Source organism: Dioscorea cayenensis, chromosome 17 (assembly GCF_009730915.1).
Source record: "Dioscorea cayenensis subsp. rotundata cultivar TDr96_F1 chromosome 17, TDr96_F1_v2_PseudoChromosome.rev07_lg8_w22 25.fasta, whole genome shotgun sequence".
NCBI classification, from domain to species: Eukaryota; Viridiplantae; Streptophyta; class Magnoliopsida; order Dioscoreales; family Dioscoreaceae; genus Dioscorea; species Dioscorea cayenensis.
Genome location: NC_052487.1, coordinates 4,756,300 through 4,777,720, shown reverse-complemented (window position 1 = coordinate 4,777,720; position 21,421 = coordinate 4,756,300). Strand labels below are relative to the sequence as shown.

General features: G+C 32.4%; 2 protein-coding genes across 2 annotated transcripts; both read right to left on the bottom strand.

Moving 5' to 3' along the window:
* Window positions 1-3,153: 3,153 nt before the first annotated feature.
* On the bottom strand, window positions 3,154-7,513 carry LOC120280190 (protein trichome birefringence-like 26). Its single transcript, XM_039286954.1, has 5 exons — window positions 7,295-7,513; window positions 6,289-6,348; window positions 5,647-5,924; window positions 3,555-4,806; window positions 3,154-3,277 (listed from the first exon to the last, which is right to left on the bottom strand). The coding sequence occupies exons 1-4, from the start codon at window positions 7,500-7,502 to the stop codon at window positions 4,036-4,038; spliced, it is 1,317 nt and encodes a 438-aa protein (XP_039142888.1). The 5' UTR covers window positions 7,503-7,513; the 3' UTR covers window positions 3,154-3,277; window positions 3,555-4,035.
* A 7,452-nt stretch (window positions 7,514-14,965) lies between these two features.
* Window positions 14,966-19,914, bottom strand: LOC120280703. The gene is made up of 5 exons (XM_039287631.1): window positions 19,544-19,914; window positions 16,349-18,422; window positions 15,886-15,946; window positions 15,591-15,814; window positions 14,966-15,430 (listed from the first exon to the last, which is right to left on the bottom strand). Exons 1-5 carry the CDS (start codon window positions 19,683-19,685, stop codon window positions 15,376-15,378), a joined length of 2,556 nt encoding a protein of 851 aa, XP_039143565.1. The 5' UTR covers window positions 19,686-19,914; the 3' UTR covers window positions 14,966-15,375.
* Window positions 19,915-21,421: the final 1,507 nt, after the last annotated feature.

Here is a 21,421-nt window from a genome sequence, read left to right as displayed (position 1 = left end):
GATCTCCCGATCTTCTTTACAAACTTGGCCCAAGTTTGGTCTTCCAAATGATCTTCTTTTGACACATGAAATATTGTTACTAAACTTGATCTCATCTTCATCCAAGTTTAGTCTTCAATATCTTCAAGCATGATCTTCAATCATCCATGCTTGGATCTCCAAATCTCTAATCATATCTTATGCAATCTTCAATCAATCTCTACACATGATTTCCATGAATAGTTCCGCCCATAGATAGCTCTTGGATCTTTCTTCAATTAGTGATGCTAAATATGGTCTTGATAATCTCCTTGGCATGTCTTTACCTTATTTAGTTTGTGTCTTCAAATAGCTTCTCACCAAACTAAACCTTGTGTCTTCTTCATGCCAAGTTTAACTTGTGTCTTCTAATAGCTTCATATAATCTTTATGATCTTGAACTCTTACCAATAATAGAATATTCCTCTCTCTTCAAATAGATCTTTCTAAAAAAGGAGCTCTATCAAAGATATGAATAATCATCCCGAATCTTACCAAGGATAGATAATCATACCTAAAATAAAACTTAACTTTCTTGAAGAGATCTTATAGTTTTGATGCACTTACCAAATATAGTTTATCATCACATGATTGTATTGAGAGGAATATCTACTAAATAAAATCTTCAACCTTGATCTTCATAAAATCTCCACCTAGATCTTCATCACATGTCATGAATCCATCTTTTGCCACATCATCATCCTTGTCACCTTTTCTTTTGATGAGTCATTTCTAGCCACGTCATCATTCTCATGCCATGTCACCATTTGGCTTGTCATATAATGCCAATCCACATCATCAGACTTAACAGAATTAAATTCAACCTTTTATAAAAATATATATACAAGTAAAAAAAGAAGAAATTACCTATATGTCCTCGGATTTATGCATGCATAATGTGTGTGAAAGAAAAAAAAATTGAATATGTTAGTAAAAAAAATATTTACTATTTTGTTTGCTTTCTTTTCTCTTTTTAAGGTCATTTTCAACTAATTTTTCGCTTCTTTGATCTTTAATTTTAACTTCAAGTTTATGTATATGCAAACCAGTATTTTCTTGGGGTATGCACATTTTTTTTTTAATATACCTATCATTTTATGTTTTTCAAGGTTACATATACAAATGGCTCAACAAAATAATTAAAATTAATAAGGAGAGAGAAAGGAAAGAGATAGAAGCGAGGAGACAAGAAATTCATTGAGAAGTGAAACTTGAACATTTAATATTGTGGATATGTCATATAGGCATAATTAATATGTTGTATTTTTAGAAGTTTATAAACGAGAAAAATTACAACTGCTAAAATTAAAGCGTTTTTTTATTTATTTAAAATAACATGTACTTCCTCTCTTCCTTTTTATTTAGCAAAATTTATGTTTCTTTTTATCTGTCATTTTATAACATCAAGAAGCATTTATTATTTTTTTTTTTTTCAAAATTACCCTTAACACTCTATTCAATTCTCTTCTGGGAATTTAATATGAGAGAGAAATGTGAAGATATAAATTAGGGGTAATTTTAGAAAGATAATTACTTTTTTATAAATTTTTGTGATATAACTAAGTTTTTTGGTATATGAGATTCGGTTAACCATGACAACAGATAAAAAGAAATGGAGGGAGTAATATGTTGATTTAGTGCCTTTTAGTACTACTTTGACCATACCTGTGTCATGTTGTTGTGGAGAAGATATCACTTGTTCTCACACTGTTCTTATCTTGCCCTAGTTTGAATCACTTCGATCATATCTCACTTAATACCTAACTTGAATGGGTAAGGTCCAGCTTCTTGAAGGCTTAATTTGGGGCATTTTTATTAGAACTATATATATATATATTTTTTTTTTTTGAACTTTTGGTTAAGAAGAAATAGCCCCATATTCAATCATTGCTTCCTCTCACTCATTTCGATTATAATTAAAATTGATCACATATTTCCATTTTGGTCATCAAGTTTAAAAAAGATTTAAATTGGAGGATTTTGCAACAATTATCAAACACAATTTTGATTTTTTGTGCACCTCTTTTAGTATTAAATTAAGGAAGCTCTTCTTTAACCGTGGGTACACGGATCCCCAACACTTTGTATTGATAGACTATGGATGGATAATCCCTTTAAATTGTCATTTTCTAGATAATTTCATACTTTCTCTTTTTTTTTTTTTCCATTAAAGAGTTACTTAACCATTTTTACCAATTCTAGGTAACTACGACTTTGCATTATATAATTCATGTCCTTCTCACTATATTGGTTACTGTAATCACGTTTTTTGTTCTAATACATTTTAAGTGATTTATCCACCATTTCAGAATATATATATATATATATATATATATATATATATATATATATGTATATTTTTTGTTTTACTAATGGATGGAGATACCTAATTTGACAAATTTTAACAATTGCGTTAAAAATCAGTAAAATAATTTTTTATAATCTCCATAGGTAGATTCTTAAGATGAAGCTTATATTCGAAATTAAACCCTTATACATTTATATGATACTAATTAGCACATTTTAAATGAAGAACCAAAATGAGCTATGTTAGACATTAGTATTAGATATCTATATAGGTGAGAATCAAATGCTATTTATTAAACAGTTAATATAGCCATAATCAAATCATCAATGATAATTACATTAAGGAAAAGGACACTGATTAAGTTGTCAATACTTTGTTTTTAATGCATGTTTTCAGTTTGATTCCACTTAAGATAGGTTATAAGAAAGGGTTTTTTTTAAATTAAAAATGGGGAAAAAATTATACTAATTTCACTTTAATTTATATATATATATATATGGAGTGTTTTTTTTAACATAATATTAATATTTCAATTAGGTTCATATTAAAACTAGTTAATATATTTGATGGAGTGAGGTTTTCGGATATACAAAAAAAAAAATACATTATTATGGAAATCAAATGGAGAAGGTATTTTCTGTGTATAAAAGAACCTATATATTAAACATTACCAAGAAAAAAGCCATCTTGTTCTCTGAGAACTCATGCATCATAAAAAAAGAAAATTTCAGTCAAATTTTCATTAATTACATATGTATATATATATATATATGTAGATTTGGTGAAGTAGGACATTGTTGTCTATAGGACCAAATAAGTACCAATGAAGGGAAGCAATCATTCAAGAATAGAAAATTCTCATCTTTCAAATGCTTTGTTTTGTTTGTCCTGTAAATTCTAATGCCTTGTTGCATGTCCCCCATGTTTTTGCTGATTTAGCAGAGCACCAGCCTGGAAAAGTTTTGCAATAAATTCTCAATGGAATAGAATCAACAAAGTATTGCAGGTTTGAAGACAAATATCAGTATAACTAATCCTAAATTTTCTCAGCCTAATAACATCAATAATAACCACTGATTCCTGTTTATTCATTCAAAAGTTCATATATATTTGCACTTAATCCTTTCACAGTGAAATCTATAAAGAAAATAAAACAATATTTTTTGTTTCTTTAAACTAAAGAAAACTAAATGCAGTTAACAAAGCAGAAGAACTGATAAATCAGTACCTAATTTGATTTGTTTCCACAACACATAGGAGGAGACATTCAATCAGTTGTCCTTCTGAATGCTTGCAACTTGATCTGGGACCAATACTGGGACCCAAAAGCACATGCAGTGCTCCAAAAGTCTTATCAGACAGCACAATGAGCACATGCAAAAGCTAGTGAAAGTCCCATTGTTTTGTTGATATCACTCTCAAGTTTTATTAATTGTATGGGAAATGAGAATACAAATCAATAACTTCCTTGACTGGAAGAAATTAAGAAGGGACCAACTTCTATGACTTGAAGGAGCACACAGTTTGTTTTGTTTGTTGTGAAACATATCAGTTACTCGGCTAGCTCCTTTCAATCTGTACATTTGAATCAGAAATGGAAATTTGCAGGTGTGGAACATGCTACTTTCAGAAATCAAAAGTCACAAACTGATGAAAATCAACCACCAAAAAATTCTCAATAAAACAAAAACACTTCTCCAACTGTTATTTCAACTTCTGTTCAATACCAACTCCATTACCAATTCATTCCAAGAATCAATTGGCCCAGGCAAGCACCAATGGAGGCAGTCATTCTGAATTGTCACACTGTTGTTTTTGTTGTCAAATGGATGGAAGGTTCGATAAGGACCTGAATGCCCATCAGGTCTAAGTAATGAAAGTTTATATGTATCCAGGAGCTTCAGCCTAGCAACATTAACAGCCGCATTTTTAAACTCATCAAGTTCAACATTCCGCATTAGATGCTCTAAATCTGTTCCCATAAATTCACCTTCTTTGTATGGTACTGTTCTATTGCATGTCCCGCCCCGATTCCATTCAGCATTTTCAAAATGTGCAACCGGATACGTCCTATAAAGAATGAATGGCTTGTGATCTGATACTGCAAAGAAGTTAAAAACTAACTGGAGGGCCTTGCGGAAAGAGTACTCCATCGATATTTCTGATAAGTTGTTCTTGTCTTGACAAGAGTGGCAGCCTATGATTTTGTTGTTTTCCCAGTAAATTGCTGGCCTGAGGAACCATGGCCCTCCAGAAATCAAAATGTAGTTGAAATTCTGATATTGACTAATCCATTTCTCATCGAGTATATCAAGATGAAGGTCAATTATAGAGCTAGATGCCCCATTCTCGTGATCAAAGTTTTCAGCCTTCACTAGAAAAGGAGACCAGATAACAGAAAGAGTGAAGTTGTGAGCACTGAAGTGCCATCTTCTTGACCTGAACATTTTATCATGATAGACTTCAATGGGCACTTCTACCTGAGATGCAGATAGAGGAGCTTTGATCAGCACAAATATTTTATCAAGAATACAGATTTGTGGACTCAGGATCAAACAAGAATAGAGGTTATTATTGCACAATCAACTCAAAATTTAGATGTGTTGTTTAATGACTGTCCTGTGAGGAAATATGGAACAGTTTACTATGATGGACCCACATACATCATATGAAGCAACCCATGCTTTATAATTCAAGCAACAGAAATATTGATAAAGATTTTCTCACTTAACTAGTTATTTTTTATATCGGAAATAGCATTGTATGTTGCAATTCAAATCCCCAGCAACTGAAAGGGAGCATCTTGCTGATCTCTGTATAGATCAACAGGAGGTAATAGAATTAGCATGATCATTAATCACAAAGAATTATGGTTTTTTGTGTGCATTAAAAGAAAAAGGCATGCATGTATGTGCCAAGTATCTAACAGGAGAGTTTAATTTGCAAGATGAATTCACACAAAATCAGATGGTTTCCTGTTAGCACCTTCACCATAATGCTTTTGGGCTTGGAACCATCAGATTTTATATCGATTAAAAACAAAATGGGTTCAGCTACCACCGTCTAAGCCATGTTTTGGTCATGCCATAAATGCATTCACTAAAACCATTCATGGAGGAAAAAAAATGCAATGACCAACTAGAGGAATTCAAATGAATTGGTAATTGATTTTACCTATTGTACTGGATTTTCAATGCGCATTCATATCTTTATGATCAGAGAGAAATACAAGAATGGACTTGTTTTAAGAGTACTTGCTGCTATAATGTATGTAGGCTAATGTTAAGTAGAAGGATTCAACAGAGATATCAGAATTGTACCTTAACAAGAAGGCAAATCAATGACTGAACATGGTTGCGAAGAATGGAATCACCAATCATTGCCCAGGATTTATCCTTCATGACATCCAAAAATTTCTTTGCATCAAACTGAGGAACTTCGCAACCATATGGCTTCCATCTCCAATATAAATAACCTGTATCTGGTCTCCCATTTTTCATACAATTTTGAGGAGATTCGATAAAAAGACAGCTCTCATTGGTATAAGCTGGTCCTGAGGGGTTTGAGATCCATTCTCCCTTGAATAAATCACACTTATCTGTATTGGCAATTTTTTCATCTTGTTAACAATCCAAAACTGAATAAAAGTAAGATATGAAAACAAAATATTTAAGTAAATTTTGATAACAACCACTGCATAAAATTGACATCTTCATCTACCCACATGAATACCTCCTCTGCCTTCATTTTTCAATGAACAAACATTAGGAAATAGCATGTTGAAGTGGGCCAAGACAATGAAGATCCAAGCACATAAGCCTCCGTGAACAATGATAACGGAAATAGTTTCCAGGATCATAAGCATCCAATGATAAGACTCTCATGAATCTTTATTCATCTACCAAATATCCTCAACTTAGTCTATCAAATACAGTACTAATGACAACAATTGAATTATGTACCTTTCTGAGAATCCTCTACCCTGTGCTCCAAAGCTACTCCATCCTCCACTGGTTGGGAATCTGAAACAGGCAAAGATAAACATTCTGTAATTAATTTCCCTAGAAGGATTTTTTTCCATTTAAAAAAATGTAACACTAAACCTGACAGATGAAATAACATGTTCAAATTACTTGATTTTCTGATTGTGCAGCTTTTATGCCAAAGGAGCATTCTTGCAACAAATATAAGCCAGAGGATATTGTATTGACATAAAAATTAGCATTTTTTATGTGTCATAAATTAGATCTTGATTCCCTTATTAGCGAAAATATAACAGGATGCTATGGAACCAAGAAACCAATCAAGTGTACAAAACAAAATGCTAAATCAACTCATTTTGTTCTTTTATTAGTTTTGCACATTAATGAAATCATTCTACAAATGCTTTTGATTTATAACTTAGTGACTAATGTAATTTCAGAACATAGCTACACAGAGGATTTAAATTCATGTTGCCCACAAACCAGTAAAAAAAAAAACATCATTCTTGAGCTAATCCATAGTCACTGTATATTATTTAGAAGCATATGACATAAAGAAAAGTTATGCATTATCTAATCAAAGATAGAAGCAGAAGGCCAAAAGTTATGCATTATCTACTCCATAGTCACTGTATATTATTTAGAAGCATACGACAAAAAAGCCAGAATAGTTTATATCTACCAACTCATACACAATCAATTATTCATGTTCTCAGATGCCTACAGTAACAATGTCCTTATTATATCATATCTGAACAACTAAACTATTCATGCTGTCTCTGCAAATCTACATTAGGACACTCTCCATTGAAAACCAAACATTCAACTAGAAATTATCATTCAATCACCATTAATTCCAATCACTAACATCTAATTAAATTTCTTAAATCCACCATTCCTGCATTCACCTCAAGTTTCCACCTTTCCACATCTTTCAGAAGATTCATACCATAAAAAACAATACATTGAAAGAAATTTCATTTACCTCGGAGAGATTCCCTTCCATCTTTTACATCCGCAGGCTGGGATAATGGCAAGGAGGCAAAGGAATCAGAGAAGAAGAAGAAGATAACGCGGAATGAGAAACCTAAGAGGAAAACGAACAAGAAGAGCTTCACAAAGGCATGGTTTCCCCTCTTCTGATGCAACGGCCACCGATCCCAGTCCACCATTAGAGTTCCCACACCAGCCATCACTAGCTCACTGTTTCCTCATGGAGAGAAAACCCAAAAAGATACAAGCTTTGCATGTATAAAAGCTTACCAAATTACTTGGAGGTCCTTAGGTAAAGTTTGTCTATCTTAAAAGTCCCTTGACTTCGCCATTTGACGACAAAGTAGTTTGGTTTGTATTAAAGATTTGTTTAGTATATAATTAACAAAAAAAAAATGGTATATATATATACAAAGAACATAGTAGATATTTAACTAAATATCCATGAAATAATTAAGACAACAAAATAAGTAAGCATGAAAGGCAAAAATGTTATTTAATTATCTGGATTGTTCGGAATGATTGCATATTTAATTCTAATTGCTTATCTGTGCATGTTTTGTACTTGTATGTTCTTTTCGTGGTTTAATGTTCTTACAGACAGTGCTAAAGCAAAACTGGAGAAACCTATGGCAGTCGTTCGACGTAGCTTGGATTTTCTTGGATCTAGTGGGAAAATGACTGGGATGGTCAAGGAGGCACATGATATATCCACGGGCTAGGCTTCCTTTGATGTTGTTGGCTCTGAGGAGGTCTGTTGTTCCTCTGTTTTGTATGTTGGTGTCTGATCTTATGTATCACTTCTTGTGGTACACCTATTGTATCTTGTCTCTTTATCTTAATTTAATGTGGTTTATCCACCTTTTAAAAAAAAACAAAAATGTTATTTAATTATTGATTTTTATTTATTGGGGTTTTTAAAATTAGTTTTTGAATAAACTAAATACTTCTAGCGGAATCTCATGACAATTGCAACCACCAATTCATAGTTTTTCGTTTATAAATATTTTTAAAAAAATAAAAATACTAAGTAAAAAATAATGTTGCTTTTTCCTTCTCTTCAATGTTTTTGTTCTTCTATTTCTTTTTCTTTCTTATCTTTCATCTTTCACTTAAATTTGTGGATATATTAATTTTGATCAAAAACAAAATTATTATGATCTTATATTTGCATATTGAATTAGAAATTAAATTTTTACTAAAATATTGGAAGAAATTGATGATTGGCAAATTTTAAATCATTAACCATTGTGTTTTAATCGATCAAATCAAAGTGGAGATGTATGCGAAACCGAAAACGACCCAAAAACGTTAATGTCAATCCAAATTTAAAACTTTTGAAATAAACATTAATTTTAATGTTTTCATAAAAAAGAAATAAATCTTGAAATGATGTTTCAAGATGATGTAAACAATGACTTTTCTTGATCAAATTTTCTTGAGTGTTATTTTTATAAGTTTACGTTGTTTTAATGGCATCAAAATAGTTGGTCTTTGTATAATTACACCTTTGTTTTCAACTCAGATTGCTGTTTTGCTATAAGTTGGAAGTTCTGTCACCTCCATCTGTGAGATAATTATTGATTCTTGCTATGAAAGATTTGAGTCTTGACTCTTGAAATGCTTTTTGTGTGTTAATTTGCACCAGTTTGGATGCCGTGTGAATGACGAAGCGTTTATGTTGTCTCAAATTATGATTTATTCATATATCAAATATCATTAAGCTCGAGCTTCATTTATCAAATAAGTTTCCATTAAGTTCGAGCTTCATTTCAAAAGATGGGATGATATGTCGTATGGCATTTTAATCAATTTTTTTTTTTTTTTTTTTGTTTTTTTCTTTTAATTTTTATTTCTTTGCTTTTTTCTGTTGTTTAATGTAGTTATTTATTTATATAAAAAAAAAATTCTTGAGGACTTGTTGGGGAAAATTGAATCTTGAAATGTTCTGATGTGATTGGTCATGTTTGAATTCTAATTGCATGGTGAAATAATCTTTGTTGTTATTGTTGTCTCAAAGGTTGGATTTAGGACATCAAATTAGGTTTCTCCATGAAATGTTTTTTTGAATTTGAAAGAGAAAACTTTTTTGATTTCTTTGTAATTACATATAATTTCCTAAATTGTTAGGGTAAACAACTCATGAATGTCGGTTAAATCCTTGACATATGGATATATGGATAACTATGTATAGGTGAGTCTTAATCCAAATTGTGAAATAATCATATATATATATATAACTAATGTCATAATTGTTTTTTTATAAAGGTGACAAGCACTGTAAAAGAGAAAGCAAGTACGGAAGTGCATAAGTTATAAAGCCCCAAAAAAATTTACTATATGAGATTAGATAACATGCAGAATAATAAAAATTTATCATATATGCCCAAGATTATAAATTTTATTATTATGTAACTTTGAAGGGTTGTAGAATATGACTCCTTTCACATAAATTCATACTAGATCTCAATTTACAAAAAATAAATAGTAGTACTTGTGATGAGTTATTGATGGTTCCGGTGGGGATGTGATGGGGTTAAGTCACTCAAAAACTCACTCAAGGTTTGAACACACACACACAATCAAGCATCAAGAGAAAAGAGACAAGCAAATTGATAACTCAATTCGGCACAACTTTGCCTATATCTGGGGGGCTAGGCCCGGAGAAATAATCCACTAAAAGAGGTATAGGAACAAGGAATACAACACTCACTCACTCACTCTCTCAATACAAAGAATATCCTCTATAGATTGTCCGACGGCCACTCACTCAACTCTCAAAAGTCTTTCACTTGTTGGCTCGTTCTAAATCTTCAAGTAGGATCTCTTATATAGACACACCGACGTCTAATAAAGTTATCTCTTTTAGAATTCTCCGCGGCTTCCTAATTTGGACAGCTTCCAAAGTTAGATGTTGCAACACCCAATTGCAACATGGCCCACCTTACTGAACATGATTGAGTTCTAGCCAAATGCTCCCGAATCTACGATTTTCAACCTCCCGGTTTCTTCAGTTCGCCTCGTAGCAGTTGACTCGGCCCGAGCTCCTCCTGCCTGCAACTGCTTCCTTCCTCACGTCACTTCAGAAGGACTCCCTCTCCCGAGGGACGTGCCCAGCAAGGCACACACGACCATCTCACCAAAGATAGCCACCGAAGATCTCCCGATCTTCTTTCCAAACTTGGCCGAAGTTTGGTCTTCCCAAATGATCTTCGTTTGACTCATGGAAATATTGTTACTAAACTTGATCTCATCTTTATCCAAGTTTAACCTTCAATATCTTCAAGCATGATCTTCAATCATCCATGCTTGGATCTCCAAATCTCCAATCATATCTCATGCAATCTTCAACAATCTCCTCACATAATAAGTCTCCATGAATAGTTCCACCATAGATAGCTCTTGGATCTTTTTTCAAATTGTGTTTGCTAATATGGTCTTGATAATCTCCTTGGCATATCTTCTTACCTTATTTAGTTTGTGTCTTCTAAAACCTTCACACCAAACTAAACCTTATGTCTTCTAATAGTTTCATACAAAGTTTAATTTTTGTCTTCTAATAGCTTCATACAGTCTTCATGATCTTGAATTATTGCCAATGATAGAATATTTATTTTCCTCCAAATAGATCTTTCTAAAAAGGAGTTCTATTAAAGACATGAATTGTCATCCCGGATCTTACCAAGGATAGACAATTATACTTAAAATAAAACTTGTCTTTCTTAAATAGATCCTTTATAATTGATGTACTTTTCAAAAATAGTTGATCATCACATGATTCCATTGAGAGAAATATCTTCTAAATAAAATCTCCACCTTGATCTTCATAACCTTGTAGCTTCACACGTCAAGATATTTCATTTCCCACATCATTATCCTAGTCAATACTTCCTTTGATGAGTCACCACATGTCACATCACCTTCCTCTTGTCATGTCATAACTTGGCTTGTCAAATAGAGGCAATCAATGTCATCAGACTTAACAGTTATTAATAGATTATTAGTAATTTCTTCTGATGTCATAATTGTGAAAATAATAAAAGTTGGCAGGTAGAATTGGTATAAAAAAAAATAAAAATAAAAATAAAAATAAAAATAATAATAATAATAATAGAGCCAAGCCCTAAGCATTCATGGAGAGTTTCATTATAATATATACATGAGCTTCAATTATTTATGAAAGTTTGTAAAATTGAATTCTATAAATGTTGATATCATCTGTTGGATTATTGTGCTTATAAATAGTACACAGTAATTAAACAAATCTGGACCGTCCAATCCTATTTCTACTAGAGCTACAACAACCATATATAAAACCAAAACTCAACTAATCAACCCAATTAACCCATCATTAACCCTAGGAATGGGGGTGGGGCGGGGAATCCCCGTTCCCCGCGGGGATTCCCCGAAATGTCCCCCCCGCGGGGCGGGGAGCGGGGAAAAAGTCCTCCCCGCCTAGCGGGGCGGGGCGGGGGCGGGGAATGGTCTCCCCGCCCCACGAGGATCCCCTCCCCACGGGGATTCCCCAGCCCGTGCCCCGCGGGGATTCCCCAAAAAATATAATATATATTTTTAATATATTTATTAAAAATTATTTCAACATTAACATAATATTATATATATATATATAATCAATAAATATTTATTTATTAATATTTTTAGTTATTATTATGGAACTCACAATTATTTTATACAACTTATTAACTATTGAAATTTATATATTTCATTAAAACATATTTATTTAATAAAATCTTAAATTATTTTAATAAAATTATTATATAATATATCTACAAAATTTAAATTCAAACTTCTAATTTTCAAATTTCTAATATTCACAAAAACTAATTATTTATTTAATTTAAATGAATTGGATAATTAGGTAATTGTCTAGATTTTTTTATTCAAATATCCATGTGTTGCTACATATAAGAGAGTACTGACATATTATTAGATCTTCAATTTTTTTTTATTAATCATTGGATTCTAAAGTTATATTCTCTGAAACTATCTCACATGATGAAATTACAGATGTGATAATTTTATAGAGAATGTGTGTTCATATCAAACTATTAAATTAACTTTATATATATTTCAGTGTCAGTTTTCATAAAATATAACAAATATTGTAATTTTACTTTGCACGAAATGTGATTATAGCAAAAATTTTGTTCACTATAAAATTTTTCACTACAAAACGCCAAATGACCAACCGACCATTTGATGGCAAATCTCATGTATAATAATCCATCATTAAATATTTTTTAATTGTTTTCGATTTAAGTGATTTTTATGTTTAAAAATCCAAAAAAATCACATACCTTCTCTTCTTCAAAAATCATCCAACAAAAACATCTAATCGATTTAAATATATCAATTGAATAGATACTTATAAAAATTATTATTTGTATACATCACATTAATGAGAAAAAAAGAATGGATGGTCCGATCGTAAAACAAACATGACTTTTTAAGATATATACCTACGCTTTTTTTCATATAAATAATTTGGAGAAAGAACAAAGAAGAAAACAAATTGATGGAAGCATGAAATTATTGTGCTAGTTTTTGCATTATGAATTTTTATTTAATGGATTTGTAATTTTTAATTTAGTTTTTAAACTTTATGTTATTTGTACCTTTAATGTTGTTATTTCATCAAACATTATATTATGACTTGTTAGGAGAAATATTTTTTGTGAATTTTTTTATTTTTATATATGATGTACGTCTGTTGTAAAAACTTTGGTTGAGAATTTTTTTATTTTTATTTCATCATACATTATATTTTTTTATTTTTCAATCGTATATAAGATCTTTTAGCATGCTGTAATATAAATGCATTGAAAATATTATAGTTATTTATGAAAAATTTTTTTATATTAATGTTTTGGGCGGGGCGGGGATCCCCACAGGAGAGTGAGCGGGGGAGGATGTTTCCCCCGCGGGGAATTTTAGCCGGGGAATCCCCGCCCTGTGGAGAGTGGGGATGGGGACGGGGATCCCATTCCCCGCCCCGCCCCACCCCCATTCCTAATTAACCCTCACTGTAGCAGCGTAATGACTATTGTTCATCTATTGTGCTCACCTATGAACCTCCGCAGATGATGAATTATATATATATATATATATATAAGTGGTTTGCGTATTTATATTTCTAAATATTTATTGATATGAAAATATTTTATTGTGTTTTTAAATTTTTTTTTTTTTTAACATGGATCCCAAGTGCCTCAAAAGCGTCATCGATCACATGGAAACTTACTGTAAATGAAATAATGCCATCTTTGTTGTATGTGTTACTTTCCATGGAATCCTATGAACCGGGTTTTGCAATTGAGCTTACTCAAAATTAAACCCTTCACATTAAAGTAAGCAAAATATATTTTCTTTGATTTCTTTTATTTAATCAACCTTATTCATTTACACAAATTAATGAAGCCATTTCACATGAACCATTTATTAAAAAACAAATTATTAAAAATTTCCTATATATTTTATTCTGATCACATAGGTTGTAATTTTTATTTTTATATTTTTTATTTTTTTATAAATATGATAAATGCAATATATATATATATAATTAGAAACATCTATATAGAAACAATGACAATTTGCTTATCCATCCTCACTCAACTGACACAAAATAAAGTTATAAATATAATCTTACAGTCGAGGACTACAGAAAAATTAAGTTGTAAACATGCTCCTATAGCCAAAGACTTTTGATATAACTGCAATTGATGTATTTTAAACCAAATAATGAAAATCTCATTTATACTGTTTAGACAACTACCACTGACCAAAGGCTCTTTGGTTACTTTTGAACTTTTTTTTTTTTTTTTCCAATCCAATCCATGTTACTCTTTGGTTACTTTTGAATACTTTTCCCATCCAATCCATTTTTAAAATACTGTCAATATTTCTGACAATCAAAACACAGGGCAGTGCTAGGCAAAAGCCTACCGACACAAAGCGTGGAGGGGGCAACCTTAAGCCCTCAGCCAGAAGGTGAGTAAAATAATAGTAGTTTTATTATTATTTTTTTAATTTAAAATAAAAGCTTTAAAAATTAAATTTTGAAAATTTGATAAATTTAAAAGACGTTGTAGAGAATTGAAAGAGTTAAGAGTGCATCTTTATTAAATTAGTCATTATTCTCCATGTTTTATAATGATCTCTACGCACACATTCAACCAACCACCACCAAACCTGCAACGAATCAGTAAAATTGGAAACTGTACCACCGTCCAGAAATGATCAGATGGCCAGAAATAACACAAACATCAATACTATATATATAAATGATATATATGCATCAAGGTAGTTAATATTGAGAAGAAGAAAAAAACTCTTGCTCAGTTAATAAATCAATTGAGTTGGTAAGTTTGTGGCAAACTGTTGAGCAGAAGAAACAAAAAAACACCAGCTCTTCTGCCAGCCAATATTTGGAACTCAAAAGCACATGCACTTCGTAACAGACAACACTATGAACACATGTAAAAGCAAAAGAAAGATTAATTTTATGCCATAGCAGATGAGAGAACACATACATTCCTGTAGAAAAGGGATCAGCAGCCGTGTGTAAGCATGCTAAGTGATTCTTTATCAATCTCGATAATCAAACAACAAACACTTGAGCTATGCATACTTTCGTCAAAAAGTATAAACAATAAAAGTCTCATTTTTATCGATGTATCATCATAAACAAGGTTTTACAGTCTCATTTTTCTTTCGAATTGTACCCGTGAAAGATGTGGATGTAGTAACATTTGCTCAAACAACAAAAGAAAACAATGCAGATCAACACACCAAAGACATTATATTATCGACAACTGAACAAACAAAACAACTCAATGTCACATGATGAAAGCATTCTGATACATTGAACATAAGGAGCAGCTAGTTACATATTTGAAACCTAAGGACGGACCTAAATCTATTATGTAGAGAAAAATTTATGAATAGCATTTCTAAATAGACACAGAACAGAGCAGAGCAACATATGTCGTCAATTTTTTTCCTGACTGGAAGCAATACCTCAGATAAGCTTTCTAAATGGATGATGCTTGTAACTTATGTGATGACTGTCAGAACCCGCATGCCGAATCCATGCTTCAATCTCTCAATTCTGTTAAAATATTTATTGAAAACACACATTATATCATAAAGTCTGTTTGAAATAAACAATTTGAATAAAGATGCATTTTTCCATGCTATCTAATCCATATTCAAACACAATTTATGTTCTATAAGAAAACTTAGTGAAAGAAAAAAGAACAGAAACTCACGTTGGGGCGAGCTTGCCAAGACTCTCAAGTTCTTCACCAGTGGCTTCATCCCAAACTTTACCAGAAATCTCAACCATATAAGATTGGCCTTCAGTGGGTGGGAATCCTCTGTTAACAAGCAAATCCAAATCCTTCTGATGAAGCTCCCTCCCATTTACAAAAACACCGGTATTCCCACCAGCGCAGTTTTTAGGCATAGGATAATTAAATTCTTCAATAAAAGGCTGCAAAAAATCGATTTCATTAATCAGTCTTTATGAGGAATTTACAAAGAATTTGTGTTTCTGGCTCTTACAGGAATAATCCCTAGGCATGGATGCCCCATAACACCCCAAAATCCAGCACGGTAGTCATACCTGGATGAAAATATGGAAAGTACAAGTTTCAGCACTCTTTGAATAATGATGATCAAGTGAATTCGTTATAGTTGAGAAACTAAGACGATAAAAACATTTAAGTAACTATTTTGCACTGCTGATTCCCAGCAATTAAACAACCACACAACATCAGATCAATTACACTACTTAATGTCATGGTAAACTTTGGAACCACATGCTATTTTTCTTAGCCACACAAATTACAGATTGAATCAAATCGGAGGAACATAAGATATAACTATTTCCACTTGAGAAACTCATTACTGTCATTTGTCAATCTCATATTCAGAATTTTCAAACTCTGAGCTAATTTGAACATTGCATTTCATAAAAACAAAAGAAACTCAGACGAATACTCTTATGAATAAACCTGAAACTTACCAATAGTCTCCTGGATGTATTGGCCCAGCTTTCTTCTCAGCCTTCTTGACTAACCGATCAGAAAGCAGATGGCCATTAATTGTAACTTTGGACCTGCCATTATCAACGTTAGACCGAAGTTCCTTGATGCCTTTCTTTATGACACCTGTAAAGAATGACTCGCCACCTTTAACCACTTTTGTTTGATCTTCTTCTCTACCTAAGTCCCAAGAATCTTGAGAGGAGCCAGGGTTTAGATAGTCATCAACTGATAAATCAATCTCAGAAGCAACTGACACTTTGGTAGCGTTCAGCTTGACATTACCATTTGCTGACACAATATTCTCTTGATCGGAGCGTCTACTCTTGCTTCCTACTCCAGAACCATTACTTACATGATCAGAAGATAAATATCCAAAATGCTCAGAAAGCGGCTGGCCAGCAACCTGTGAAGGGACTTCAACATCTACAGGAAGCTCTCTCTGACAGTTCACATTGGTTGGGCTCCCCACATCTTCCGATGTGCCAGAAGAAAACGATAGACCTTGCATTTTGTCTAGCATATCAGGACTAGAGTTTGAAAAGGATGGCAAAACCGGCTTCTGATCTGTGTAATGGACATCATAGATTGGGCTATCGAAATCCCCATCATCATATTGGTTAATAGGATCATGGAAGTTCGAACCATCTACCATTTCAATAGTAGAACTGCTACTAGGATCAGATGGCAGTGGATGCACTGCTTGGACAGGAGCAGTGGTAGTCAGTCTTTTTCCATCATATTCAACTGATATTATCTGAAAGCATGAGCCACATCGAAGCTTAAACTTCTTCTTGATCAGCAACAATTTAGGCGGTAACTCCAACACTTTTGAACAACCAGAACATATAACAAAAGGAGCAGCACCTGCGATTGGACGACAAGATCGCCCTTCCTTTGTGACTACAATCCTCTTGTTTGTAAACGGTGCATGAGAATGCAGAGAAGCACCAGGCACACCGTGATTGAAACTTTGTCGGCCAAACATCATAGAATTTTCCACAGGGTAGAGACCATGATTGTTTACAATACATGGAGCCCTTTGACCACTGAAAATGGCAGGTGGAGCTCGTGCAGGCAGGGACCAGTGTCTATTACAACAATGAAAACAAGAGCAGGCAGGTTGGCTGTATAAACCATCAGGGTGATAATGAAAAACATGATCTGGATTCAACTGACCATAAGGATAATTGTTACATGGTCTTTGTGGGTATTGAACATGTCCGTGAAAAGGAGCTACTCCTACTGGTTGTGAGCCAAATGGCACTCTGTATTCAGGAATGCTGCTCTGAGGATGCATTGCCTGATAAAAACTTGGCATATCTACACAATGTCCACTGAGGGAAGGAGGATATTGACAAGTCGCCGGATTGTGGGATGCTGAGTTATCAGTAAAGCATGTATCATTAGCGCAGTTTCCGTAAGGACTGGAAGACATTGCCCTTTTATACGGAGTCCTATCTCTCATTTTGTCTTTGGCCTCACAAGATTGTCTCAACTGATCTCTCAACTCATCAAGTTTCCTCAAGAGCTCTCCCTGGTCTTGATCAAGATTCAATTGTCGTTTCAGCTCCTCTAAGTTTGGTTCTGCATAGGAATTTGATGGTCCTTCATCAGGATAAGGCGCAAACTTAATGCCTTCTCTTGACGGCCACGGTTCTATACATGAGGACAAAAATCGGATCCGTTCTTTACTTAGTGCACTGGTCTCCATCTCGTTAACATTTAGGTCGAGATTACCGGCAAGAGATCTACTATCCGATTCCTTTGGTATCATCGTATCACTTCTCATATTTTTTTGCTCACTCCGGTCTTTCAAACCCATAACATTTTCATTTTGAGGCAGTGATGTACTCATTACACCTGCAGTTTTATTAAGAACCAGATCCTCTTTTCTCCCACAATTCAGATTATCAGCCTCACAATCAGTCTCTGGGAGACCATCTGAACCCACTCTCTTCAAGTTAAAATTTTTTTCTGAATTCACAGATACTTTGAACTTTCCTCCATCTGATTTCTCAGGTGAAATTTCCACTTCTTCAATTTGTTTTTTAGCTACAGCATTTTAAGGAAAAGAACAAATATTGAATCCATTGAACAAAAGCACTAAACTGGAGTTTAGACTAGTTAGCTCAAATTTAATTGTTTGCTAGAATTTTATAGTGGAAATAGGCAAGCAGGGATTTGAAGAAAACAGGAAAATATTCAAGAGAAATAGAGATTCAAGATCGCTAAAAGAAGCAATTTATTCCACAAAAACAGTGGCAAATGAAAATGCATCCTTCAGTAAATAAACATCAATATTTTCCTTGAGATCTACCACAAGTTTTTTTATCACTTAAAAGAAAAACAAGAATGCCGTATGCCACAAATTTATGAGAAAATCTCTGAATTACTTAAATAATCAATAAGAAAGAAAAAAAATTAATAAAGAATCTTGTACACAAGAATCTATAACAATGCACTCACAAAAGATATTAAGAATATAAAACAATGGAATAAATGAGAATAGACAAAATGAAAGCTTTTTTCTTTTTTGCTTTCACAGACTTTACAACTCCCCAAACGGACAAAAAAATGGTCTACAGAAGAATAAAGTGATGATCCAATAAAGCTCAAATCTTTCATAAAAATCAACAAACAAGGCAAAAAACATACAGCCCACCCACCAAAGATTAAATTTTCTCTAAGAATAAAAAAAAAAATATACCCACAGAAATCCTTGAAACATTCCTCAGTTGTCCTTCAGAGTTTATCAAACAGAAAACAAAATCCAACAATGCTTGACAACTCAAAAGAAAAGCAAACAGTGCAATATACAATAAATTATGAAAAAAAAGCATCTGCATTGATTAAGAAGTCAATATAAAGACAAGAAATCTTTATGAAGAGTCTTTTCTTCAGAGAAACCTACAGTTCTTCATCAATTCCCGACAAAAAGATATTAACAATATAAAACGAAGGAATAAATAAGAAAAGACAAAAATAGTCTACAGAAAAAAAAAATAAAGAGAAGACCAAGAAAGCTCATATCTTTCCCAAGAATCAAATTACAAGAACACAAACAACCCCAAAAAGATCAACTTTTTCATAATAATCAACACAAAAACCACTGTAAACCCTCTCAATTCTCCTTGTGAAAATGAAGACCAACAAATTAAAAAGAAAAAACGAACCTTGAGCTTGAAGAGTGGCATTACAACCACCACACTTGTAAACAGTGAAGTTGGGGAGCTCAGGGAGGAGCTTCTCACATTTGGGACACTTGACAACCCTGACCTTTGCCTCAAGTGGCACTCCAGCGCTCATTTCTGCCATTCAAGAAAGAAAAATCTCGAGAGAAGAGAAGGAGAGGAGGAGAAAAAGAAAGGGAATCAAAGGATGCATAGAAAAGAGAGGAAGGTGGTGGGGGTTCCCAATGCCGAAAATCTCGCGTGTCATGTCTAAAGGGTGGCAGAGACACAGAGAGAGAGAGAGAGAGAGAGAGAGAATGTGTGTGTATGTTTCACTTTCACCTCGGTTACTGCTTTCCCGCCATATTCACACTACTACGGAAAAGGAAAAGGAAAAGGGTATGCAAAAAAACATAACGTTGGTGAGGGGTTGTTGGGAGCAATCATATGAGCTGTGATACACACAGGAATTTTGCTGGTTTTTCTTTTCTTTAATTAAATGAACAAATTACAGAGTAAAGGCTTATGGGCGTGCAAATTGCCAAATACGAGTCTCAGGTTGTAAACTTGAGCTCACTCTTTAGACTTTTTATTACCATTTTGTTATTAGGATAATTTAAATTCAGGACAATAAATAAATTTTACCTCAATTTTATGTAAATGGGTCATATCCCTATACTATGAACGTTTTGTTGCTTTTACTTTCTCTATTATTATTATTATTATAAAATTTTATTGAAATGTTATTTGGGTCGATCAGGATCAAGTTCTCGATGTAGGACATTTTTTCCAGTAAATAAAAGTTTAAATCCTATCCTAAAAAATGGAAAAGCACAATTTTGTTGTTTTTGCTTTCTCTATTATTATTATTATTATTATTATTATTATTATTATTATTAAATTTTATTGGAATATTATTTGGATCGATCAGTACCAAGTCCTCTATGTAGGACATTTTTTCCACTAAATAAAAAGTTTAAACCCTAGCTCACAAAAATAGAAAAGCATAATCATTGTGCACCTTGAATCCTCGTTAGTGTTTGTCCTTAAAATGTGTTTATGTCTATATTTATTTTTTTATATATATTTTTATATTGACTTGTATAATTTGAAAATTATTTATTTATTTTTAATTCTTATTTTTGGATTTTTTTTTTTTTTTACATGTTATTGTGTACTCTTGATAATTGAATAGTATATTGGAAACATCACAGTCCAAGAGATGCATGGTCACACCAAAGTGTCACCTAGTACATGTGCGAAGGGCGAAAGGGCTGAGCTCACCCACCTGGGATAAGCCTAATAATGGAAGTTTGATCGTGTCAATTAGGGATTAAATTGGGATAATTTTATAATTTTAATTTATTTTATTTTTTTATTATTAAAATTGTATAAAAAAAAACATGAGTGTTTTGAAAATTTGATAAATGTTAAATTTTTTTTAATCAAAAGAGTTGGAAAACGACAATTACTTTTCCGTTATTATTATTATTATTATTATTATTATTATTATTATTATTTATTTTGGTGTATTTAACAAGGGAGTGGAAGGTTACTTAAAATCATCATGATTTTATTTTTTTAATTATTTTTTAATTTAAAAATAAATCATTTAGATATAATAAAAGGAGATGAAAAATGTTCTTTCAGTTACTCGTAGTTGTGCAATTAAAATTATTGGTGTGGATCATTTAACTGAATTGTCAATGCAAAATAGGTGAAATTATATGTAAAAAATATTAGTTCTCCGGAAATTATATGTTATCGTACATAATGTGTCTACATATATATATATATATATATATGCTCCATTTAGATTCATATCAATGAAAAATTATATATTTGATATTTAATTTATATATTTTTTTAGAATGTGAATAA

Bases quoted from the DNA above. Each gene is read 5' to 3' on its own strand.
- LOC120280703 (XM_039287631.1), bottom strand. From the start codon at position 19,685: ATGGCAGAAATGAGCGCTGGAGTGCCACTTGAGGCAAAGGTCAGGGTT. The intron at 15,815-15,885 runs GTAAGAGCCAGA...GATTTTTTGCAG, and splicing joins CATGCCTAGGGATTATTCCT to CCTTTTATTGAAGAATTTAA. The intron at 15,431-15,590 runs GTGAGTTTCTGT...ATATTTTAACAG, and splicing joins CTTGGCAAGCTCGCCCCAAC to AATTGAGAGATTGAAGCATG.
- LOC120280190 (XM_039286954.1), bottom strand. From the start codon at position 7,502: ATGGCTGGTGTGGGAACTCTAATGGTGGACTGGGATCGGTGGCCGTTG. The intron at 6,349-7,294 runs GTAAATGAAATT...TGCCTGTTTCAG, and splicing joins TGGAAGGGAATCTCTCCGAG to ATTCCCAACCAGTGGAGGAT. The intron at 4,807-5,646 runs GTACAATTCTGA...TCTGCATCTCAG, and splicing joins TGATTTGCCTTCTTGTTAAG to GTAGAAGTGCCCATTGAAGT.